The sequence below is a fragment of the Pogona vitticeps genome, chromosome 3 (assembly GCF_051106095.1).
Source record: "Pogona vitticeps strain Pit_001003342236 chromosome 3, PviZW2.1, whole genome shotgun sequence".
Taxonomy (NCBI): Eukaryota; Metazoa; Chordata; class Lepidosauria; order Squamata; family Agamidae; genus Pogona; species Pogona vitticeps.
Genome location: NC_135785.1, coordinates 200,781,390 through 200,804,845, shown reverse-complemented (window position 1 = coordinate 200,804,845; position 23,456 = coordinate 200,781,390). Strand labels below are relative to the sequence as shown.

General features: G+C 40.9%; 1 protein-coding gene across 5 annotated transcripts in view; it reads left to right on the top strand.

Annotated features, from left to right (window-relative positions):
* The window catches only part of IGSF5 (immunoglobulin superfamily member 5), a 38,015-nt gene extending 15,550 nt beyond the window's left edge, over positions 1 to 22,465 (top strand). For 2 of the 5 annotated variants that reach the window (XM_072994150.2, XM_020789289.3), the window contains 5 exons: positions 1,373 to 1,501; positions 2,750 to 2,777; positions 8,704 to 8,813; positions 14,710 to 14,786; positions 21,865 to 22,465. In XM_072994150.2, coding sequence (XP_072850251.2) covers positions 1,373 to 1,501; positions 2,750 to 2,777; positions 8,704 to 8,813; positions 14,710 to 14,786; positions 21,865 to 21,957 — 437 coding nt within the window. In that variant the 3' untranslated portion in view covers positions 21,958 to 22,465. The remainder of the gene's footprint in view (positions 1 to 1,372; positions 1,502 to 2,749; positions 2,778 to 8,703; positions 8,814 to 14,709; positions 14,787 to 21,864) is intronic. The other 3 variants (XM_020789294.3, XM_020789291.3, XM_020789293.3) reach the window with 2 other exon arrangements.
* Positions 22,466 to 23,456: the final 991 nt, after the last annotated feature.

The window sequence follows — 23,456 nt, the reverse complement described above, 5'->3', positions numbered from 1 at the left end:
AAAGCAATGACCCTTCTGTTCTTCTCTGAAATGTTCTGCAGCTACATGACTGCTTTTAAGACAGATTCAGCCTGTTGTTATTGAATAGAACTCTCTGAAGTAAATCTGAATTAAATTAGATTTGAATTTGGAATGGTATGTGCAATAAACCACTTCTGAGTACTCTCTTCCAAGAAAACCCTGAAAAGAGTCACCATAAGTCAGAACTGACTTGACGGCACATCATCATCATTTGTGGATAAAACACACTTCAGTTGTGGGTGAAACACACTTCTGTGGTCCCCATAGTCATTGGGGCTTTGGGAACAATATTAAGAAATTTCACACAGTACTATAAGCAGTTGCAGATCTCTGAAATCACACCGCTATCAGAGTTACACCAAATAGCAGTATTAGGAACAGCATACATATAGTGTCAATATTTAACAGATACTTAGGTTTTTGGTTAAAACTTGCATCTGCTAAATAACACCAGTCAATGTTTTTGTAATTTTGATTGACTGCGACTGGTGTTTTTTATTGATGGTGATGATGTTGTTGTTGGTGATGATGATGCACTTAGTACAATTTAATGGGTGTAGGTTCAAATTCAGCAATCTCATGCTGCAATTGGGAATAAGCCCCTTTGAATTCAGTAGGACTTCCCTCTCACTAGACAAGCACAGCCCTGCACTGCCACAGCCACAAAACTAATTAAACCTGTTTCTGTGACTAACACAGCATCTCCGATTGCTGTAGGGGATTGGGATTAGGCAAAAGCCCTTTCTGCTGACAGAAATATCCTTCAGCTGGTTGATCTCCAGGATTTGCCCAAAGCATTATGTCTTGACAGACTTACTCCCCACCTAAGGTTTCTGGCCAGAAGAACGAAGTGGAGCAGAGAGAGGTCAACATGCAGGAAGTGCTGAGTTGTGCCTGATTTAAACCTCCTCTAGCTCAGGGAGACAGCCTCCAGGTAAGGAGAAAGGAGGTTGTCCTAAATAATTTCCAACATCCTGAAGATGGCAAGGATTTGGATTCAAGACAGTTTTATCTGGTCTAGGGTCACTTCATGTGGTACTTGCTCATTTGGGCCAAGTGGGTTTGTACTGTAAGAACTGTTAATGTGGCACTCAAGGGCTCCCTCCTTCTAGCCTTCCTCCTTTCTCATGTGCACTGTGGTTTCCCATTACATCCAGATCAAGAGACTTGGGATGCAATAAGGTTAGGAATCAACATAGAGAAATTAATTTGCTAAATGATCTTGTCCTTCCAGCAGCATCCTCTGGGAAAAATTAACCAGTCTTTAAAATTAAATTCATAGGAAGACATGCATATTATTCACAAAATGTTAATTTACTGCACAGCTTAACGTTTATTAATTTTTATCAAGTAGAGTCTGATAATAATGAAGATGGGCGAATCCGAACAATAATTTTAGCTGTTGTGTTGCCAGTTGTTGGTTTGCTCCTTCTGATCCTTATTATTCTGCTTATTGTATGCTGCTGCAAAAGAAGGAAAGGTATGTTGGCTTTCAGTGGCTGTCCATGCATCTTGAACTTTACAATTATGTATGGTGGAAGATTAGGCTGAAATTACTGGCAGATTTCGATTTAAATTGTTCATTATGATTGGCCATTAAATTTCTTCCAAAATAAAATCTGACCATTATGACAATAACAGGACAAAACATTGCTGTTAGGAGTTATTAAGCAGTATACACTACCTCTTCAAAAGACACAGTAATGTATACATCATCATCATAATTTCTCAGAAATTGCTTTATTATTCATCCCATTTATAGCAGTAACACATATATAAGAAAACATGAAAAAAACAAAACAAAAATAAAAACAGAAACAGAGGCATTGTGGCACCTTAAAGAAACTAACAGATTTGTCTGAGTGCAAACATTCCTGGATTAGAATCCAGATCCTCAAACAAAGATCATGCTGAAATGAACCTGCTTTCTTTTCAATGTGCAGTGCTTGTGTGTATGTGTTCCATTTTTGCACATAGCCACCTCTTTTAAAACTGCATAAGAACTGAATTAATAATCAAGAAACAACAACAAATCACAGCACTTACATATGCTGTACTGGCCATGACATACTGTACCACATTTTGGCCAGGCCATTTACTTCCAGCAGAAATTCCCCTGCACTAACACACATTGAGGTCCCAGCAACTCACGTATTCCTATATATTGTAATCCTATTTCTGCTAAAATTGCCATGCACCTGGGAAAGGAGGAGGGGCCTGATAGATTTCTTAGGTGAAGTCCATCATAATTTCTCAGAAATTATGTGGTGTTGACTTGAAGTGAATAATTTGTATGTCATGTGCCTTAGGGAGGCAGTAGAACTGAATATAACTGAAACCACTGTTCATCCTGCTATCCATGTACAAAGAGAACAAAATTGGAGTCCTGGTTACAAAACAATGCATGGGAGAAACAGCGCATTTCAGTTTCACACAAAACATGCAGAGTAATGTTTTAAAAACAATCTGTCACATGGAAGCCTTTCACATATGGGACTTTTCTGTCTAATTTCAAGGGGGGAAGTAGGTTCAGACAAGCAAGAGTAGCTCTTTTTGTAAGAATGACTGTCAGAAATTTTATTAGAATAGCCTTTGAGTACTGGAGTGACTTTCAATATTAAATTAAATAAATAAATATCAATGAAAGATCAGAATTATGAGAACTAAGAATGTTCTTGTTTGTTGTTAGGTTTCTTATATTCTAAATTCTGTTCTTTCTTTTCTCCAGAATCCAGCTATCAAAAGGAGGTACAAAGGTAAGCTGATTGTGACTTATTGGATTAAACTAGAGAAAATTGTTAAAACCCACCATAGAAATAATCAAAGCAAACTGCCAAGAACAACATAACTCTGTGGGCTTACTGTGCAATCCAGATCAACTTGTTCCCACCAGTTTTAACTGGATCTCTCAGGAAACCACACAATCACAAAAGAGGAAGTTGGAATGGAAACTTGTATCTTAAAGAGAGAGAACATTGTTACTACAAGGTGTTACTCATAAATCCACTCTTCATAGGATATTAGGATGCTGCCTGATGCTTTCCTGAGGAAACATATTCCAGAATCAGGCATGTCCCACCAAAAGCTAATCCTCACCATGATACTTATAAAGTAAAAACAAGAAGTATTCAAGTAGTATAAAATGCAAAAGACAATTCAAGCCACAATGATTTTGACATTGTTTGGTGTCCCTTAATTGCATATGCTCAATTTTGAAGGGAAAATATGACAAATTCACCAAAAATTCATAATACAATATGGAATAGCATGTTACATTAAGTTTATTTTATTTTCATACAGACAGTGGAAGATAACATTACTAAGATATAAGGATTCTCCATATAATAACTTTGATAAATGTTTAATTAATTGTATTTTATAAGTATTGGGAAATTGAAATTACTGGGTTTTAGTTTGTTTTCAATATGTTACTCATTATTAATACAGACATTTTTTTAAAATTTTAATTAAAAAAAACCCCTCAAAACAACTATAGTTTTCTTGCTACTCTACATTACCCACCAGGCAGAAATAAAGACTTGAAACTTCCAGAAGATGGCAGCATTGAAAGGAGGAGAGATAAAGCATCTATAGATAGTGGTAGTTATACTGTAATTTAAAAGTTGCTAAAAAGGAGAAAAAAGACCCAATAATAGACTCAGCCATTTCTGTGGTTATGATAACATGGACATTTCTAATTAATTAAAACAGTTTGGTGGTTAGAGCCACCATATAAGAGTATATACAACATTAAAGAACAGCTCACACCTTAAAAGGTGATTTTTGAATAATTATGTAACGTGTTAATATTAGGATTGATGAGTGCTTTGAAAGTGCTGAATTCTCTGTCAAAGTGTAGTATTCAGTAACATGAAAATAATAGGGTAGACAGTGAAGCTCTTTTATTTAAGAATAGCTTTGTAAGATTTGGTACATTTTTATGCTTGAGATTTAGCCTTTGAATCTCTTCTGTGATTTTAGCAAGCCTCTGATCTTTGCTCAAGATAATGGGCATTTGGGCCAATTTAATCTAAATGTTAAATTCCCATTAGAGATTAATTGAAGCAACAGCTGGTTTAGGTTTCCTGTGGACACAAAACCCTTTGGATGCCTGGTCATATGCTATGATGGATCATGCAGTAACCTGTGGCCATCTTACCATAGACAGGAGCTGAAAGCCAGTGTAGCTGACCCATTTTTTTCTTCCAGGATCTTAGAAATTATCATCTGTCCTGCCTCAAGGCAGAAACAGGTGCTGGCATGGTTGCACGAATATCTAGAGGTAGCACTTCTGTACTATATGGCACAGCAGCATTCTCCATTATTCACAGGCCAAAAGGGGGGCCAGAATGGCTCAGCATGCCCTATAAGAGTGCAGTAAGAATCATAGGGGGAGCCAACATTCCTCCAAATCAAAGTCAACTTGAAACAGAAAAACGAGACAGGAGAAGAGAGGGAGTTGATTAATAACAAAATATGCTACAGAACCTATCACATTGCAAAGGCAGGCTTGTGACTAGGAAGAGACAAGATTCACTCTGAATTCTGCAGTCAAAGGAATCTTTTTATGCTTCCTGAGATGGAGACGAATCGGGATAAATGGTGCTTCATTGCAATTTGTCATTTGTCAAAATTGATGAAGGGATGAACTGACGAAGCACCAAATGTTAACAATGAATGGGTGAATATTTGTTGATTAGTCCTTAAAACAATGTCCTGCTGAACAGCTAACTGGTGGGATATTGACGAGCAGGCTGCGGGAACAGAAACAGTTTAACCTTCCTGCAGCCTGCTTCTCAATGTCTATTGCTGGAGTTTCCCACATATTTTTGGCTCAGTGGACACACACACACACACACACACACACACACACACACACACACACACACACACACACACACACACACACACACACACACACACACACACACACACACACACACACACACACACACACACACACACATACATAGCAGTATACTACGATTTAGTATTTTATGTTTCAGTATGAACATCGCTGAGCAAAATGCTAAATAAATAAATAAATAAATAAATAAATAAATAAATAAATAAATAAATAAATAAATAAGATTCAGCTTTGTGTAAGCTACGTATTTCATGACTTGTCATTACATAGCAGTGCTAGGAGTCATGGTTAAAATAACCTGTAGTTTGTTAAGGATGTCAGATTCATAAAACCTCTCATTAGAAGTCAGCTTGTTTAGCAATTGACTAGAATCTATTTTAAAGTGAAGGAAAGGTGAGGATACATCATGAAGAAAAATACAGTGGTGCCTCGCATAGCGAGGTTAATCCGTTCCGGATTAACCCTCACTATGTGAAAACATTGCTGTACGGAATGGGGGAAGCCATTGGAACGCATTAAACTTAGTTTAATGTGTTCCAATAGGCTCCAAAACTCACAGTTCAGCGAAGTTTTCCCATAGCCAGCAGCCATTTTCGCGCCCTCGGTAAGTGAGGGGAGGGTGCAAAAACGCTGCGTGCGGCCATTTCGGGGCTTCCGGCGGCCATTTTGGAGCCGCCAAACAGCTGATCGTCAGGCGTCGCAAAACGAAGATCGGTAAGTGAAACACTTACTGATCTTCGCTATGCGAGTTTCGCCCATAGGGGCCATCGGTATGCAATCGCATTTGCGATCGCAAAACCCTAATCGCTATGTGATTTCGGCGTTATACGGTGCGCTCGTTAAGCGAGGCACCACTGTACATCATGAAGGAAATCATGATGTATTTTTCCTCATGGTCAGGCAGAAGGAGAAGAGGAAAGGGAATAGAGTTTGAGTCTGAGACTTTATTAGACCTTGGAAAAGCAGCATCTGCTATTACAGTTTCTAAAATACCTAAGCAGCTTGGGAGTTGTTATTCCAAAAATGTTTTTTTCCCAGCACAAGTATCTGGTTTGGAGCAGGCCTTTCTTTCTAGTACTTGCAATATATTCTACAGGGGGTCACTATACACCAGAATAGCTCCTCCCCTCCCCCCCCCCACTGTGGAAATTATCACAGTTGACAAGCCAGTATACCTTGGTATATTGAATTTCAGTGGTACAGAAACAGACTTGAAACTGAGACAGGAGGATGCAAATTAATTGTTATAACTGGGAGGCAGATGACATGGTGTTCTCTGCTTTTCTAAGAATCATTCAAAAGCAAGCTTCTGAAAGAAAATGCTCAGTTTTAGTTTTGCCCCCTATTTAGCCAAATGACTTTTAATTACTCAGAATATGCAAGCTGTCTTTGTTACCACACATGTGGCTGTAGAGCTTTGAAAAATGTAAGAGACCTTCATCAGTGTTAATTAAAACCCTGTTAATCAATACTGAAATGTTTAAAGTGACATCACTGTAGAAGGTTTGCAAAAGTTTATGCTTCCATTCAGCTTTGAGGAGGATGGATGGAAAATAGACATGGGGATTAATAATAATAATAATAATAATAATAATAATAATAATAATAATAATAATAATAATAATAATAATAATAATAATAATAATAATAATAATAATAATAATAATAATAATAATAATAATAATAATAATAAAAAACAAACCACAATATCCATGAGAAATTTTGTCACATATTTGTCCCTTTGTATTTGTAAATTCCAGAGAATCCGACGAATATGAAGGGATGAATATTTGCCTGGTTTCTATTCATCCCCATAGGCAGAGAGGGAAGACTAGGCTGCCCAAACAGAAGTTGGCATTCCGGCAGCCTAGTCTTTCCTCTCTGCCTATGGGGATGAATAGAAACCAGGCAAATATTCATCCCTTCATATTCGTCGGATTCTCTGGAATTCTCTTCCATCTCTCTAGCAGAGAGGGAAGACTAGGCTGCCGGAATGCCAACTTCTATTTGGGCAGCCTAGCCTTCCCTCTCTGCTTATGGGCCCTCCAAACAGCTGATCGGCAGGCCATAGGCAGACAGGATAGTCTCTGCTGCCCTAAGGGAAGCTACTGCTTCCATCTTTGCAAAGGGCAACCCAGTTTCCCTTAGGGCAGCAGAGCCTGCCTTAAGGGAAGCTGCAGCCACCATATTTGCAAAAATGGTGGTGGCAGTGGAGGCCACTGGCAGAGGCTGCAGTGGTGGCAGTGCAGGTGGCAGCAGCGGAATCAGAGGCAGACAGCATTGGGAGGTGACGGGGACAGTGGGAAGAGGGTCTCTGCTTTTTTAAAAGATCGTCATGGGCTGCCTAAAAAACCAAAAAGGCCTGATGAAGCAACAAACTGATTCATGGTTCATCGGAAAAACCCAGTGGAAATTCATGGTTCATGGTTTGTCAACCTTGACGAAGCATGAACCAAGACAAAACACCATTTTGGCAGTTTGTCCCTATCTCTAATGGAAAACCATCTACTGTATTACCAACAAAGAAAAGAAAGTGAATTTAGCACAGATTATCAGGTAATCATTCCAGTTGATTATCTGATTGTCATATTCAATTTATTCTTATCCATGCAATGAAAACCTTAATGATGAGATCTAGAGAAAGGGATCAGGCTTGGTTTCATGTTCTGTATTTAGTAAAGTCTTGGCATTTCAGATTTGATATTATATGACAAAATGTTCAGGTTTTTAAAATGCATCAGTACCTTAAAAATTCTCAAAATTTAGTATTGGGAGTATAAATTAATTATGTTCTTTCATCTAAACTGACTTATTTCTTCAGACATTAGTCATTCATTCCATAGTGAAGGAAGATCAACAAATGTCCTCAGAAGAGCTTATAACTTTGTAAAATATATCTATATATTACAGTACATTAAAGAGAAGTAGATGTTAATTTTAAATTCTGAAACAAAGAGCAAAGTTTCAATTTATTCAAGTTGCAGCAGTCTACAAATCAACAAGTCATAGCACTCAGATTTCGGGGACTTTAATGTTTAGCTGAGGTTCTATTTCCTTTGAATGAATGAATGCTCCAATGGGGCTGATGGTGGGAAATTCAAATGGCGAAGGGTGGCGAGGAGCACCTTGGCCAAACTCAGCCTCCTGGTGCTTGGACACCACTGCTGCCACTGCCGCTGGGAGGCGAGTGGCCAGAAGGAGTACTCTGGCCAGGCTCAGCCTCCTGGTGCTCGGACACCACCGCTGCTTCTGTTTGGAAGTCAAAGCTCCAGCCTCAAGTCAAAGTGAAATTTTGTGGCCGGAGCTGGTTGTAACTCGAAATGGTCATAAGTAGGGGTGTTCGTAAGTCGAGCCATCATTGTATAGTCTAGCCATCATCGCAACAATGGCACCTGAAAGAAGGGAGTGTAGTAACATTTATTTACAGTGTAGAAATCCTGACTCCTCTTTAATCTCTTCCAATGATGAAATGCTAGGGTTTTTCACTAAAAGAAGGAATCTGGTTTCAGTTTGCTGCCTACTCACCTTTTGGTGGTAGATTTGGCAAAGGAAACAATATTCAGTTTGCCTTTTATCACAGTCAGTACTTCGGAGTGGGAGTCACAGGAGATTATTTCTTGTGGTATTACTGTATAAAACAGAAAACAACCATAGATAATTGGTAGTACCCAGTAGACAGGGGTGTTGGTGGACTTAACAACATATCTAAATTATCTGTCTGTTTAAAGGCTGAAAAATGCAAAGAGATCTCTGATCACACAGATGGATCTCAAATGACATAGGAGCAAATATAAGCAATGTTTTAATTTTTTTAGAAATGTTTCAGAGAGGGAAACCAATAGAAATTTGGAGACAACAGGAGGCAGGGGATATGAGAATAATGGCTACAGTCCAGAAGAAGATATGTCTGCTGAGAAAATGTCAGGTGTGTATAATTTCTGTGGAAACTCTCTCTCTCTCCCTCTCTCTCCCTCCCTCTCTCTCTCTCTCTCTCTCGATTTTCTTCAAAATTGTAAAACATTTGATAGTGGTCACAGACTGATTTGAAAGGTCAGAATGAAACAAGCATGATGAGGTCTATTGCTGGCAGGTAAAAACAGAAAACAGGTGGTATGAGTGAAGAGAACAAGGCCTATTTTTCCAGGTAAAAACGAGTAACAAAAGATCGAAATCCAGGAACGGATTTTAGGGGAGCAGTGGCTACACAAACACATGTTTGAAAGACACTGTTCTGAGACTGGGACTAACCCTCAGTATGGAGGCAGCCAGTTCAGTCATCCTTCCACTCTACGCCTGGTGTTGTTGAATGCCAGGTCTGTATCCAATAAGGCCCAGGTGATTCACGACCTTATCCTGGAGGAGGATGCAGACCTGGCATGCATAACCAAAACATGGATCGGCGGAGAGGGGGGGTCCCCCCCTAGCACTCATCTGTCCGCCCGGTTATGCTGTCCAACACCAGGGTAGACTGGAAGGACGGGGGGGGAGTCGCCATTGTTTATAAATCCGTCTTGGAGGTTACTAGGCACTCCTCGGTGGTAAAACCGGGTCTGGAGGCCCTCCACGTGTCGATTGGGGCTAGGGACGGTATTGGGATCTTGCTGGGCTACCATGCTCCCCGCGACCCAGCCATTTCCCTACCAGAGCTGGTGGACTTTGCTCTGCGGCACTGTTGGGTTCCCAGAGGCTGTTGGCTTTGGGGGACTTCAACGTCCATGCGGGGGCAGAGATTTCCGGACCAGCTCTTGAGTTCTTGGAGACCATGGCCTTCTTGAACATGTCCCAACATGTCATCGGCCCCACCCACGTGGGCGGCCACACACTCAACCTGGTTTTTTCCTCCAGTTGGAGCGAGAGTGGTCCGATGGTGACTGACCTCTGTCATGGTCGGATCATCACCTAATAAAATGTAACCTCAACATGGCCCTCCCCCCTCGCAGGGAGCAGGGACCTATTGTTATGGTCCACCCTCGAAGGCTACTGGATCCAATTGGATTCCAGAATGCCATGAGAGGTGCTATGGCAGACCAGGTTGGCGCTCCTGTCGAGGCTCTGACCGACAGCTGGTTCGCCGCTGCGGTCAGGGCTATAGACATGATCGCACCTAAACGCCCTCTCCAACGCAGAGCTCGCCCGGCGCCATGGTTTAACCAGGACCTCCGGGCATTGAAGCGGATTAGGAGATGGCTAGAGCACAAATGGAGAAAGGACCCGAAGGATTACAATTGGATAGCTGTTAAGGTCGCCACTAACCTTTACCTGGCTAAGGTAAAGGCTGCCAGTCGAGCATACTTCGCTAACCGGATAAGCGAAGCATCCAACCAGCAGGCGGAATTATTCCGTATAGTGCGCGACCTATCCGAAATTGGCCTGAGTGATGGGCCTCCCCCTAGTTTTACACCGGACCAATTTGCAGCATTTTCAAAATCTAAAGTGGAGGCCATCCGCCGGGACCTGTCTCCTTTTTTGAGCACAGTGAGTCGAGCTGAGATGTCCAGCGCTCCGTCTTGCCCGGCAATTTTTGACTCCTTTCAGCCTGTCACGCCTGACACTGTCGCCAGGGCGCTGGATCGCTGTCGTGCCACCACCTCCTCCCTTGACCCCTGTCCGGCCTGGCTAATCAAAGCAGCCAGGCCTACAACAACAATGGGCCACTGTAATAATTAATGGGTCTTTCCTTGAGGGCAGATTTCCATCTGCTCTCAAGGAGACACTCATTAGACCCATTAGGAAGAAACCAAATTTGGCGGCGGATGAAATTGGCAACTACAGGCCCGTCGCAAATGTTTCTTTCCTAAGTAAGGTGGTGGAGAGGGTGGTGGCCAACCAGCTTCAGGCGCACCTGGACGAAACAGAAGCCCTGGATCCATTTCAGTCGGGCTTCAGGCCGTGCCACGGCACAGAAACGGCATTGATCGCCCTGTGTGATGACCTACTGAGGGAGGCCAACAGGGGCAACGTGTCCCTGCTGGTCCTCCTCGACATCTCAGCGGCCTTTGATACCATTGACCACAGTATCCTCCTGGGGAGGCTCTCCAAGTTGGGAATTGGGGGCCTTGCATTGGCCTGGCTCTGCTCCTTCTTGGAGGACCGTCCCCAGAGAGTGCAGCTTGGGGAGAGCGTCTCGGCCCCGTGGACTCTCAATTGTGGGGTTCCACAGGGTTCGATCCCCAATGTTGTTTAACATCTATATGAGGCCGCTGGGTGGGGTCATCAGGGGGTGTGGAGCTCGGTGTCATCAGTACGCTGATGATACTCAGCTCTACATCTCATTTCCACCTTCTGCAGGAGATGCCGTTCTGTCCCTTCAGCGCTGCCTGGGGACCGTACTGCAATGAATGCAGGAGAACGGGCTGAGGCTGAATCCGGACAAGACGGAAGTACTAAGGGTGGGTGCCCCCACAGTCGGGAGCTTGGGAAACTCCCTCTCCATTGGGGGAGTGACCCTGCTAAGGATGGAGTCCGCAGCTTGGGGATCCATCTCGACCCGGCGCTCACTATGGAATCCCAGGTGGCGTCCGTGGTCCGAACCGCCTTCTACCATTTCAGGCGGGTAGCCCAACTGCGGCCCTATCTCGATGTTGGGGCCCTCACCACTTTGGTGCATGTGCTCATAATCTCAAGATTAGACTACTGTAATGCGCTCTTCGTGGGGCTGCCTTTGAGGCTGCTGCGGAAACTTCAGGTGGTGCAGAATGCGGCGGCCAGACTTCTTAGTGGGGTGAAAAAATTCCAACACATTTCACCCACTCTGGCCGCATTGCATTGGCTGCCCATCAGATTCCGCATCGACTTCAAAGTGTTGATGCTCGCATACAAAGCCCTAAATGGTTTAGGGCCTCGATACTTGGCGGAATGCCTTCTACCACCAAGATCTACCCGTGTCACTTGCGCGAGCCAGGAGGTGAGGCTGAGGAGCCTAATGCCGAGGGAGGCCCGGAAGGAAAAGACAAGAAATCGGGCCTTCTCGGCGGTGGCTCCTCGCCTCTGGAACAACCTTCCCCCTGATATCCACGCGGCCCCCTCGCTGGGTATTTTCAAAAAGCAACTAAAAACATTGATGTTTTGGCAGGCCTTCCCCCCTACCTAATCCCTGATTCCCCTTCTCGTTTCTTTCCTAGTGTTTAAACCAATTGTTGAAAGTTTCCTTTATGTAATTCTGTTGTATTCATTGTCGTACCTTTGCTGTAAGCCGCCTAGAGTGGTCTATCAACTAGATAGGTGGGATATAAATAAATAAATAAATAAATAAATAAATAAATAAATAAATAAATAAATAAATAAATAAATAAATAAATAAATAAATAAATCTTTCTATATTACCATTCTGTCTAGGCTGACAGACACACTTTCTATTTATATGCTTCTGGGCATTTCCATATCAATAAGTCCAATCAATATGGGAGTCTTATTCCAGGAAGTAAACATGGAAATAGAAGACTTCCTTGTTTAATTAAGATTATTAAGCCAAAGAATTACAGTGTTGCACAAAACTGGAAGGCATTATCTCTCTTTTACAACAAAATACATTTGGCCAGCACAGTACCAGGTAAAAGTCAAAACAGAACAAAATAAACATTTGTTTGTAAAAACTGATGCCAAAAGGAGTTGGATGGACACACATCAGAATAATATTTTAGAATATGAAACTCATCATATATTACTGTTTCATTAACTCTTTTAATGCCACAAATCAGCCAGAACAGAATAGCCAGGAATGGCAACATTTGAGCAGGATAAAACAACCAAATTCATGACACACGTGTGACTAGATAAGAATGATACAGCAAGCCACAATCCATCTTCAGGAACAGCACTCCAGGTCTTGTTTCAGGCAGAAAATCCATATTCCAGAAAACAGCCCTGAACAGCAACATCCTAGTAGAACAACCCAACAAAATCCATCCATCCCATCAGACTACAGATGCAAGAAGCATCAAAACATAACCAGGACCCATACCTAAAAATCCATTCTGGGTGAAAAATCAATGTTGTGCAAAATACTTATGAATGGAACTGTCAAGTAGAATGAATCAAATAAATTCACAACTCACATGTGACCAGAGGGGACCAATACAGTAAACCGAGAAACATCTCCAAGAATCACATTCCAGTACCTGTTCCAGGCTAAAAATCCATATCCTGGAGAAAAAAGCTTGGACTGAAAATGCCTGAGCAGGAAAACCCAACCTCATTTGCCACTCATACAGAATTCAGTGGCAGTGATTCAACAAGTAACAAAAATTCAGAGGAACCACATTGCAGTATTCTTTCTTGTATAAGATCATGTATTCCAGAAAACAGCCTAGTATCAAATACAAACCAGTCATAGTCATTCACAGGATCCACGTTTTCTTTCTCTTTTTTTCTGGGCCAAAAGCATGCTTTCTGTACAGTATATTAGAACAGCAACTTCTAAGCAGGGCAACTGAATCATATTTACCAATCAAACATCACTAAAAGGAAACTGCAACAACTGATAAAAACTCTACAGAAGCCATGAGGCATACCTGTTCCAGGTCAAGTATCTATATAGTATAAAGATGTTAGATACCAGAATGTAGTTCCATTTAATAATCTGTTGCTTGTTAAATAACTCGAATTGAGCCCTGGTGAATGAGTGTGGCTTTTTCCATTCAGAAGTTACTGTTCCATTATTCTGCCTCCCCCCCGCCAACTTTGGAATATTGCTTTTCAGGTTTGTTTTCCGGTTTCTTGCATCACTCCTGACAAGTCTGAGGAGGGAGGGGAACTTCGTCAGGTTACCCTACTCAGAAGTTGCCATTCTAGGCTGTTTTGCACAATATATTTTGTCTGCCCAGAACCAGTACTGGGATGTGGTTCCTGAGGATGTTCTGTGGCTGGCTGCATTGATCCCCTTTAATCATATGTGAATTACGAATTTGGCTGATTTATCCAACATAAAGTTTAGTGTTCTGAGCTGTTCTGCAGAATTTCAATTTTCTCCTGGAACAGGCCACATAATGTCTTTTTTGGGGGGTTGGATGGATTTTTAATCTGATGGGACTGGTGAAATCCATGAAGCTGTCCTACTCAGAAGCCACTGGTAATGGTGCGGCTAATAAATATTGTAAATAAATAAATAAGTTGCTTTTCCAGTCTGCTTTGCATAATATAGATTTTTTGCCCAGCCTGGGTGCTAAGAATATTCCTGGGTGGGTTGCTGAGTCAAGTTGCATCTAGTCAGATGTGTGTTGTGAATTTGGTTGGTTTATCCTACTCAGAATTTGCCATTCTGGCCCATTCTGTTTTTGCTCCAGCTCATATGTGGCCCTTAAAGAGTTAATGAAAGAGTAAGATTTGATAGATTTGATTTCTAAACTACTATTCTGGTGTGTGTCCATCACATCTCACTAGCATCGTTTTTTATTATCTAGGATTCATTCTGGTGCATTCTATTCTGTTCCAGCTTTTACCTAGTCCCAAGTAACACTATAGGAAGTGAAGAGAAGCCACGAAACCGACTAGATGTCACTATGTCACACTGAGTTTGACTGCATCCTCAAGGACTGCAACCCTTGGGGGTGCCAGCAAATCAGAACAATGGGCATCAAATCCTACAGGCCTGCCCACACCTGCTGTTAACAGAACCATTTTTCAGGTTATGTGTAGGGATATTAACAAATATTAAGTACTCCTAGATAAGCAGATTATTCTGTGAAGACCTGTCTTGTTCTCTTTACACATAAGGGGTCTCCAATGATGATGATGATGACATTTTTTTAATTTGGCATTCTGAAATGATTTACATTTCTTGTTATTTGAGCAGTCAATAAAATCATCTTCTTCTTCTGTTGCAGGAGATTCCACTTTTCCCAAAATGAGCTCTAGTGTTTATCGTCCAAAACAAGGCTTAGACATGAGTCCTGCACCAAAGGTAATAGGAACAAGACTCTTTAAGAGTATGATATACTCCATAAATGTGTAAGCAGATTTACATCATGTTCGCTTCTGTTCTAACTCCTCTCCTTAAACTGAATGTGCTTTTCATGTCCTAGGTATAGTTTAGGAGCACTTAATTTACATTCAGAATTTATATACAAAGGTTCATAATGGCTAAAGTATAAAATGTTATTTTTTTTCTTTGCTTTCTCAAATATTTCACACAAGGTGACAATATCAAGTTGCAATTCTCAGAATTTTTTTCTGTTGGTCAAGGTTTTCTTTCCATGCCAACCTGCTGAGATATTTTGGCCCCCACCATATGTAGTGCCAACGTGAACATAAATCAGAGGGTTGATCCTCTCTATATGGTAATCGTTACAAAAATAACCACACATATACCATCACATATATGATAGTAGTTGACACTCTGTTCCTGGATCCTGAAATTTCCAGTTGCAGCCCTTTTAGGCATTAGAATGTCTTTCAGCTTGCTTTCTCAAGCACTGCAGAGAGATTATGCAATCTCTGAATACTTCCTCATTTTGAGCAGCAGCAGGTTTGGGCACAAATCTGTTGAAACCTCAGAAACTAGAAATGTGAGCCCCGTTTCTTTTCTCCCTTTGCTGTCTGAGCAAAACAGTCTTTTGGTACCATTCTCTCCATCTCAGGGTAACACAGAGGTTAGTTTCCTTTATCATGTTTGTTCTTAGACTGTACGTCTTTTTTTTTTTTTTGCCTCTTTGATTTATAGCAGAGAACAACTGGTGTTGAAAGGAGAATTCAAAGTCACCTTAACTGTATCCTATCACTTTGATTGAGAGAGTTGGGCAATTGCTGGAACAATAAAGCATTATAAAGAGTGAGATAGATCAATTTCATAATGACCTTGCATGTAAGTTCAGGTGCTTTTGCAAGAGGATGGTGTAAGTTACCAAGAACTGCTATTTTGGCAATGCTATAATTAATCAACAAAGAGATGGAGCTTTATAAACACAGGATTTCATTGTGTTTATCTGCATCACCTTATATTTAACTTGGCTTCAATTTCTGGGTGCATCAGTAATGTTGTAGAATGTTTTTTCTCCATTTGAAACTATGATACAGCTGGCGTATCATACAACCCCCAAACTCCTTCTCTCCTCTCTGTCTCTGATTGAACTCCCCTCCCAGGCTCGGCCTCTTCAGCACCTCCCTTGGCCCCGCCTCACAACTACATTAACATACAACTTATGAATAATGCATAACTTAGGGTGGATGCCACAGGGAGTAATTACAATTACTATATTTTCCCCTACCAAAATCTAATATCGTTTCCTTTTTCATCCTGGGATTCATTTTTTGTAGACAGTACATCATCATGAGGGACAAAAAAGGACTGGTGGAGAACAATAGGCACATGTAGACCATATATGAGCTGAGTTTCCTATTTGCTGTGATGTTCACCTCCTAGGTTTTGCACGTCTGCTGGTACTTCCTTTTTCAAACTGACCTGCCAAAAACATCCTTCTCCTAGACGCCTGTTAGCACAAAAGAGAGGAAGGTCTCCCTATCCACTCTGTCATAGATCCTTCCTTCAGCATCTGGATAACCACCAAAGATCACCGCCACTGTCATCCCTTCTACCTCCTCTGCCTCCTCTTTTCTTCCACAGAGGCAGCTTCCATTTGTTTGCCATCCTCCAATCCATTATCAACATCAAAAATGGATTTAGTACCAGAACAGCTGCCTTGGATTTAGATTGGTAGCAGGAAATCCCCCTAACCCGATGTTGGCAGTTTTGGTGGGCTTAAGGGAAGGTTGTCATATTTTTATTGCAGGAACCAGTGGTGGGTTGTACCAAGTCTAAAAAGGGCATGAAATGTTTGACTTTTTCTTTAAAAAAATCAAATCTGGAAGTGCTCAGGCATCCACTTCTGGTTTTATTGTCCTTATTTGGGAGTTTGGGAGAGTCTCTATGACATGCTTTATGTGAAAAACTCTTTTCCTGAAAGCCTCTAAAAATTTGTTTTTGAGATGGCTGGTCATGCGGGGGGGGGGTACATTGAAGCTTGGAGGGCAGTTTGTAACCCACTGGCTGCACATACCCAACCTTGTCCTAGTCTATGAACCTAACCTAGCATACAGAATGCAACTGAGTAGCCCCATGTCCTCCTTCAAGCCTCCCTGAAGCTTTGCAAATACAAAAGGGAGATAGTTGTGGAACTTTTAGCTGTAGCCTCAAGAATGCCAGTCAGTTATTTCACTCCTTCATCACTGTCCCCACAGTCAGAAAGCAAAAGAGAGTGAAAAAGACTATCCTTGGCTGGAACCATGAGAGCCAGCTGAATCATTAGTGATAACCAATAATTAGAGCTGAAAGCACAATAATGTTGCAGAGAGGTGACTGAGTCAGTCTTTCAGGCTTCGAGAAATCAGATTTCAAAGTATCTTCCACTTAACTCCTGAAGACAAATCATTATCAAGCAAAGCGAGCTAATCTTCATAATTCTGAACATGACAAACAGTCATGATTAGAAACTCGGATGTTCACATAAATTAAGGATATCCCTGTTCCAGTCACAGTCTATCTCTAATATCTGTCCCTAGTCAAAGGTGGTTCTAAGAGTGCCAGCTGAGTGCCTCTGCCCAGCGTTGCTGTCCCCTTTGTTCACCACATGAAGAAGAGCAAAGCAAAACAAAGCGTGCTGCTTATATACCGCCCCCTAGTGCTTCAAGCACTCTCTGGGCGGTTTACAAGTTAATTATGCAGGCTACACATTGCCTCCCCCCCCCCCCCAGCAACCTGGGTACTCATTTTACCGACCTCGGAAGGATAGAAGGCTGAGTCAACCTTGAGCCGGCCACCTGGAATTGAATCCCAGGTCGTGAGCACAGTTTTGGCTGCAGTTCAGCAGTTTAACCACTGCGCCACGAGGCAAGAGCTAGAGTAAAGTGACTCTGTGATGGCTTGAGCAGAGCAGGGCAGGGACCCTTATGCAGTAGATTTTCCTTATGCTGCAGCATCCTTATGACCATAATCATATCGAAGGTGTGGAAGCTTGTACAAAAAAACACATGGAATAGAACAGCCGTCTCTTCTCATTTGTCAAGACAATTAAGCTTTGCCATACATGGGTATGCTTATGGGATCTGCTTATGCCAGCCCATCTGTAGTACTGCCGAGTGGTTACAATCTTGCATCATATGATCCCTTGACTTCACTTCTATCATACTGAATACACTAACAAGTCTCCATATTCCCTAAGGGTCAGTCTTTGGGCTTCATCACCCTTCATTTCAAGACTTCAGTGCCAACCAAAGCACAGGTGATTTTTAACCACAGGAAAACCTGATTAAATTGTTTGGAGCTGTGAAAAGCCTTCATTCATGTCAGGAAGTTATAAATCTGTCTGCTTAAGACTCTCACCTTGTATCTGTGATCAGCAACAGCTTTCGCTGCTAGCAAAGATAAGAAGGTCACATGACAAATGCACCAACTCTTATTTTCCCAGCTTATTTGATAAGAGTCGACAGGGGCTCTGATTTGCCTCTCACTGCTAAAGCATTAACGCCCAAGGAGCTGCCATCTGGTAAATTAAAAGTTCAGAACTCTGTTCCTAAGAACAGATGTGCAGCAGGTACCATACATCGCACGGAAAGATCGAATGCTTATAATGGATGACATCCACATCTCTCATGCTGAAGATCAGTATCAAAACCCAAGCTACAGGCATGACAGTTAGCTTTGAGGTGAACTGACACATACATACACTGTTTCATCATCGGCTTCTTTTACATCACGTGTGGGCAAAGGGTAGCCCATAGGCCCTGTACATTTCCAAGGGCCCCATTTTGGACCGTACAACCTCTGCCAAACCCACCCACCCCCAGTTTTTAAAAAATAGAATATGGGTCCCATATAATGACTCATTTCTTCTTCTGTTTTTTTTATTTGGGGGGAGGGAAGGCCCCTATGGAATTAAAATCAGTCTGTGAACGTGTGGCATTGACCCCAAATGGTCAGTCATGCCCCCTAAATGCACATGCGTGTACATGTGTGGAGTGTGGGGTTTGGTGGGAGAAATCTGGGGATTGGGAGCAGCCTCTGCATCTTCTTCACTTCTGTTTTATAACCACCTTTTTTCTTTTGTACAAAAACTGGAGATGAAAGAAATATGTCTGGTGGCCCAGTCTAAAAGTCAGCTCAGAATTTTGCCAAGCTGTTTTCTCAATATACTGTTCGCTACATTCTTGGAAGAGGAATTGATGCTTGAATTTATTTTTTTAAATACAATAAATATTGTTGATATAGAGCAGAATAAGGAGTTAGTGGCTGTCCACATAATGGGTGCCCACCCCACCTAACTAGCATGGTTAAGGATCAGGGATTATGGAGTTGTATGGAGGGCCATAAATTCCTTACCCTTTTGCCAGCTGTTAGTAAATATTCCTTAGTTGTTCTTTGAGCACAAGGGATTGTTCTGCATTTGTCAATAGATTTAAGGATTTGGCTGCAGAGGAAGAGGTTGGAAGTTTGATTTCCCACTGTGCCTCTTTGACAATAGCTGGACTTGATGATCCATAGGGTTACTTCCAGTTCTGCAATTCTAAGATAATAATGATGATGAATAAATATTAAATAATCAAACATGTACACACACACACAGAGACACACACAGAGACACACACACAGACACACACACAGACGCAGACACAGACACAGACACAGACACACACACACACACACACACACACACACACACACACACACACACACACACACACACTTCCTACTTGTTAAGGTGACATATTTCCTCATAAGAACAAGGTTGCATAGCATAGCTCTTGCATTTCTGAGACATTTGGCTCCAAATTCAGGTACAAATGTAGAAAGCAGAATGATTGAAACAGTTTTTAAGCCTCATACATCTTGATGAGTCTTAATATCCTGCTCTTTGTGATTTTACTCTTGAGTAATAACCCTTGGTTTTTAAATACTTTGTAGTGTCTGTTCTGTGACTACCATCCTGCCTTCTACTATATACCTGTCCAAAATGTTCTTGATAGTTAGAACCAGAGTTTTGAAGTTATTTTTGTTGTTTAGTCATTAAGTCATGTCTGACTCTTCATGACCCCATGGACCAGAGCATACCAGGCCCTCCTGTCTTCCACTGCCACCCGGAGTTTGATCAAATGCATGTTGGTAGCTGCAATGACACTGTCCAACCATCTCGTCCTCTGTCATCTCCTTCTCCTCTTGCCTTCACTCTTTCCCAACATCAGGGTCTTTTCCAGGGAGATTTCTCTTCTCATGAGATGGCTAAAGTACTGAATTCTCAGCTTCAGGATCTGTCCTTCCAGTGAGCACTCGGGGTTGATTTTCTTCAGAATTGATAGGTTTGATCTCCTTGCAGTCCAGGGGACTACCAAGAGTCTTCTCCAGCACCACAATTCAAAAGCATCAATTCTTTGGTGATCATCCTTCTTTATGGTCCAGCTCTCATTTCCATGCATCAGTACTGGAAAAACCATAGCTTTGACTGTGCAAAGCCCATCGTTTCTCTTCTCCCAAATAAGTAGTACTCTTTCATGAAATCTCTATTTGATATGATTTTGCTCATAGCTTCAAATACCAGCTTCCATATAGGCTAACAAAAACAAGCCAATAATTTTTTAGATCTTCTAAGGGGCTTTTGGAGAGGAGGGGCTGGCAGCTGTATATCTGGACAGTAGAGACAGTTTGTTCCTTAATACCTCCCTTGGTGGCTTGTTAAATAATTGATATATGTGATATATTATTAAGAAGTTGAACAAATGCACAATACCAAGAGACCTTATATTTGCTGTACATATTCTTTAGAGAATAATACTTTATATAATAGATGTGCAAAGTTATTCTTATCTATTTAAAACCATATATGAGTCTTTCTAGAGTTATGAATATATGTACGTAATAAATAAAATACACTAGGGCCACAATTTGTTTGAATAAATTCATTATAAGCAAGTGAGCATAATTTACAGAAAGGAAAGACAATGATGCATGAATAGTCTCAGATCAGAAAGATGAGAAATGCTGTAATTACTAATTCCCCAGTGTGGTCTCTGGTCTTTTTCCAGCTAGTGATTTTACTTCCAATGGGACAAAGATGAAATCCATGATTTTTTCATTAGCAATAAAGGGGAAACGATGTCTAGGTTTATGCCTGTGAGTTCAGAACAATTTAACCACTTATGTTAAATCGTGAAATACCTGTTTTTTTAAAAAAAAACATTTTGCATAAACAAGCAGTTGAATGCCGCTTTATGAATATATAACATTTATCTCATGTAGCAAATCATGCGATTAAAGAGTAATAAAACTTTCAGCATTTTCAGTGTTCATCTTTGGGAAGTAAACCTTTAACCTTTGAACTGCAGAGCTGGAACTGGCCCTATGAATCATTGAGTCCAGCCCCTCTCAAGGAGGCACATTGGGGAACGGAACTCCTAGCCTCAAACATTGAGCTATCCAGCAGTCGTTTGGTTGCTTAATTCTTTCATCTCTGAACAGCTAAATTTAGTCTTGGCTAAGTTTATAACAGCAAAGAAGAAAAGAGGGGGAAAGACATTTCTTTGCTCTTTAAAGACTAACAATCTGAGTTTTTATAGATCAACATTCCCTTCTTCAGATAGAAGGAGCATGAATACATCTCCTCTCTATTCCATGATGGTGAGATTCTTGTAAATCTATTAGTCTTTAAAGTTCTACAATATTTATTCCTCCCCCCCCCCTTTTTTGCATTTTACCTTTTACTTTTGTCAATATGACAAGATGGACTAACATGACTACTTCCTGGGGATCAGCGAAATACTTACAGTGGATTTTTAACCTTGGTTTCCAGGGGCCTTGAGGTAGTTCTATGCATGTTAACTTGGAATTATCAGAATTCAGTGATGCTCATCTGGTTGGCAATTCTGTTTAAGGATGCAGCATTTATTGCAACTTGCTTTTAGCTAGATTGTGCTTTAGGGTTTTTTTAACAGAACTGCATGTGATAAATATAATTCAGAAATGTGTTATTAATATAATGATATTTACACATTTATAGGTTCCTTATAACAGAGATAATGAAGTACTTCCATCAAGAACTACTGCTTATCCAACCAAATCAAGACAAATTAGAAATGTGACCCATGTATAGAGACACTTTTGTCTATCTTTATCCTTTTTCATTGTCTTCATAAATTCTGAGACATCATCCAGAGGATTCAGCACATCAGCTACTTTTTCATTATTCTATCTGAGAACCATCAAGTGCCACTCAAAGAGAAAACTGAATCAAGAAGTCATTGACTGGTGTCTTTTCTCATTTTTAAAAAAACAACTGCTATTTAAATTGAAAATTGGAATTTTCCCCATTTAATATATATTTTACTTTGGGGTGGATGACTTCAGTGGATCTGAGGGCCATTTTCAGATTTGCTGGCGACCTGCGAGTTCTGCTTCTTTACTTACTTATTTAATTTGTAAATATTTTAGATTTGTTTAAATGCACTGCTAATGTATTGTAAATGTTATAGTAATAATCTTAGAACTGTAGAGCTAGAAGGGACTCTATGGATCATCATGTGGAGAACTGAACTTCCAACAAGAGAACTTTTTGAACAAATTATTTAACTTTAAAAAAAAATAAAATAAAACTGGGAGCATATTCGAGCTTTGTTTGTTGGACCCAGGAGTGGTGGGGTCCGTTTTAATGAGGGAGGGCTGTGTATGTGGCCCATGAGCTGCATTTTACCCAACCCACAATCTATGGCATATGAAACTTTGTGTAACTTCTTTCAGGCATTGCTTGCTTCAGTAGACAGTTTCATGCCACTGATCGTACAGATAATGTCTCTCTCTCTCTCTCTCTCTCTCTCTCTCTCTCTCTCTCTCTCTCTCTCTCTGTGTGTGTGTGTGTGTGTGTCTGTCTGTCTGTCTGTCTGTCTGTCTCAGTCTGTCTGTCTGTCTGTCTGTCTGTCTGTCTGTCTTTGGCTTTGCCAAAGAATCTTTGGTGAATCTTTTGTTGAATCTTTGGTGAGAAATCTATGGTTGTCATACATGAATATGTCAGAACCTAACTGATAAGTTGCCTGCAACTCAAGTATCCCAAAATGCTACAAGTGACTATGTACACAGAGTTTGTTTGATTCCATTTGAATATTTTATTTATATATGCCCTCCTTCTTGCCAAAATGTTCATTTTTTTAAAAAAAGTTCAGTCACTGAAATCAACTGTCTTACCTCTAAGAAGCTGAGTTTATGATCAATGCTTGAAACTGGATTCCCTTGGCTAATTATTATTATTTTCTTATCTCACCATGTTTTTCGAAGTTTTGTATGTCAATGACTATGAACCATGCAATGGACTCTGCCTTGTCATCTCAATGTACTACACTGCTCTACATAGTACCAAAGACATGTATACAATATGTGCCTGTGTGCATGTTTTTGCATCTTTGAAAGGGAGGTGGCAAACGGTCTAAACAAGTTACCATATTGTACTTTACAGACTAGCACATTTATTATATTCACTCTTAATGGTGGCAAAAACTAATTTTAGATAAAATAACATTTTGTGGACTATAGTTTGCTTTGTCAGATGCATATAATAATCATAATTACTTCCATCCAATGCAGCGGACTCCATTCTAAGAA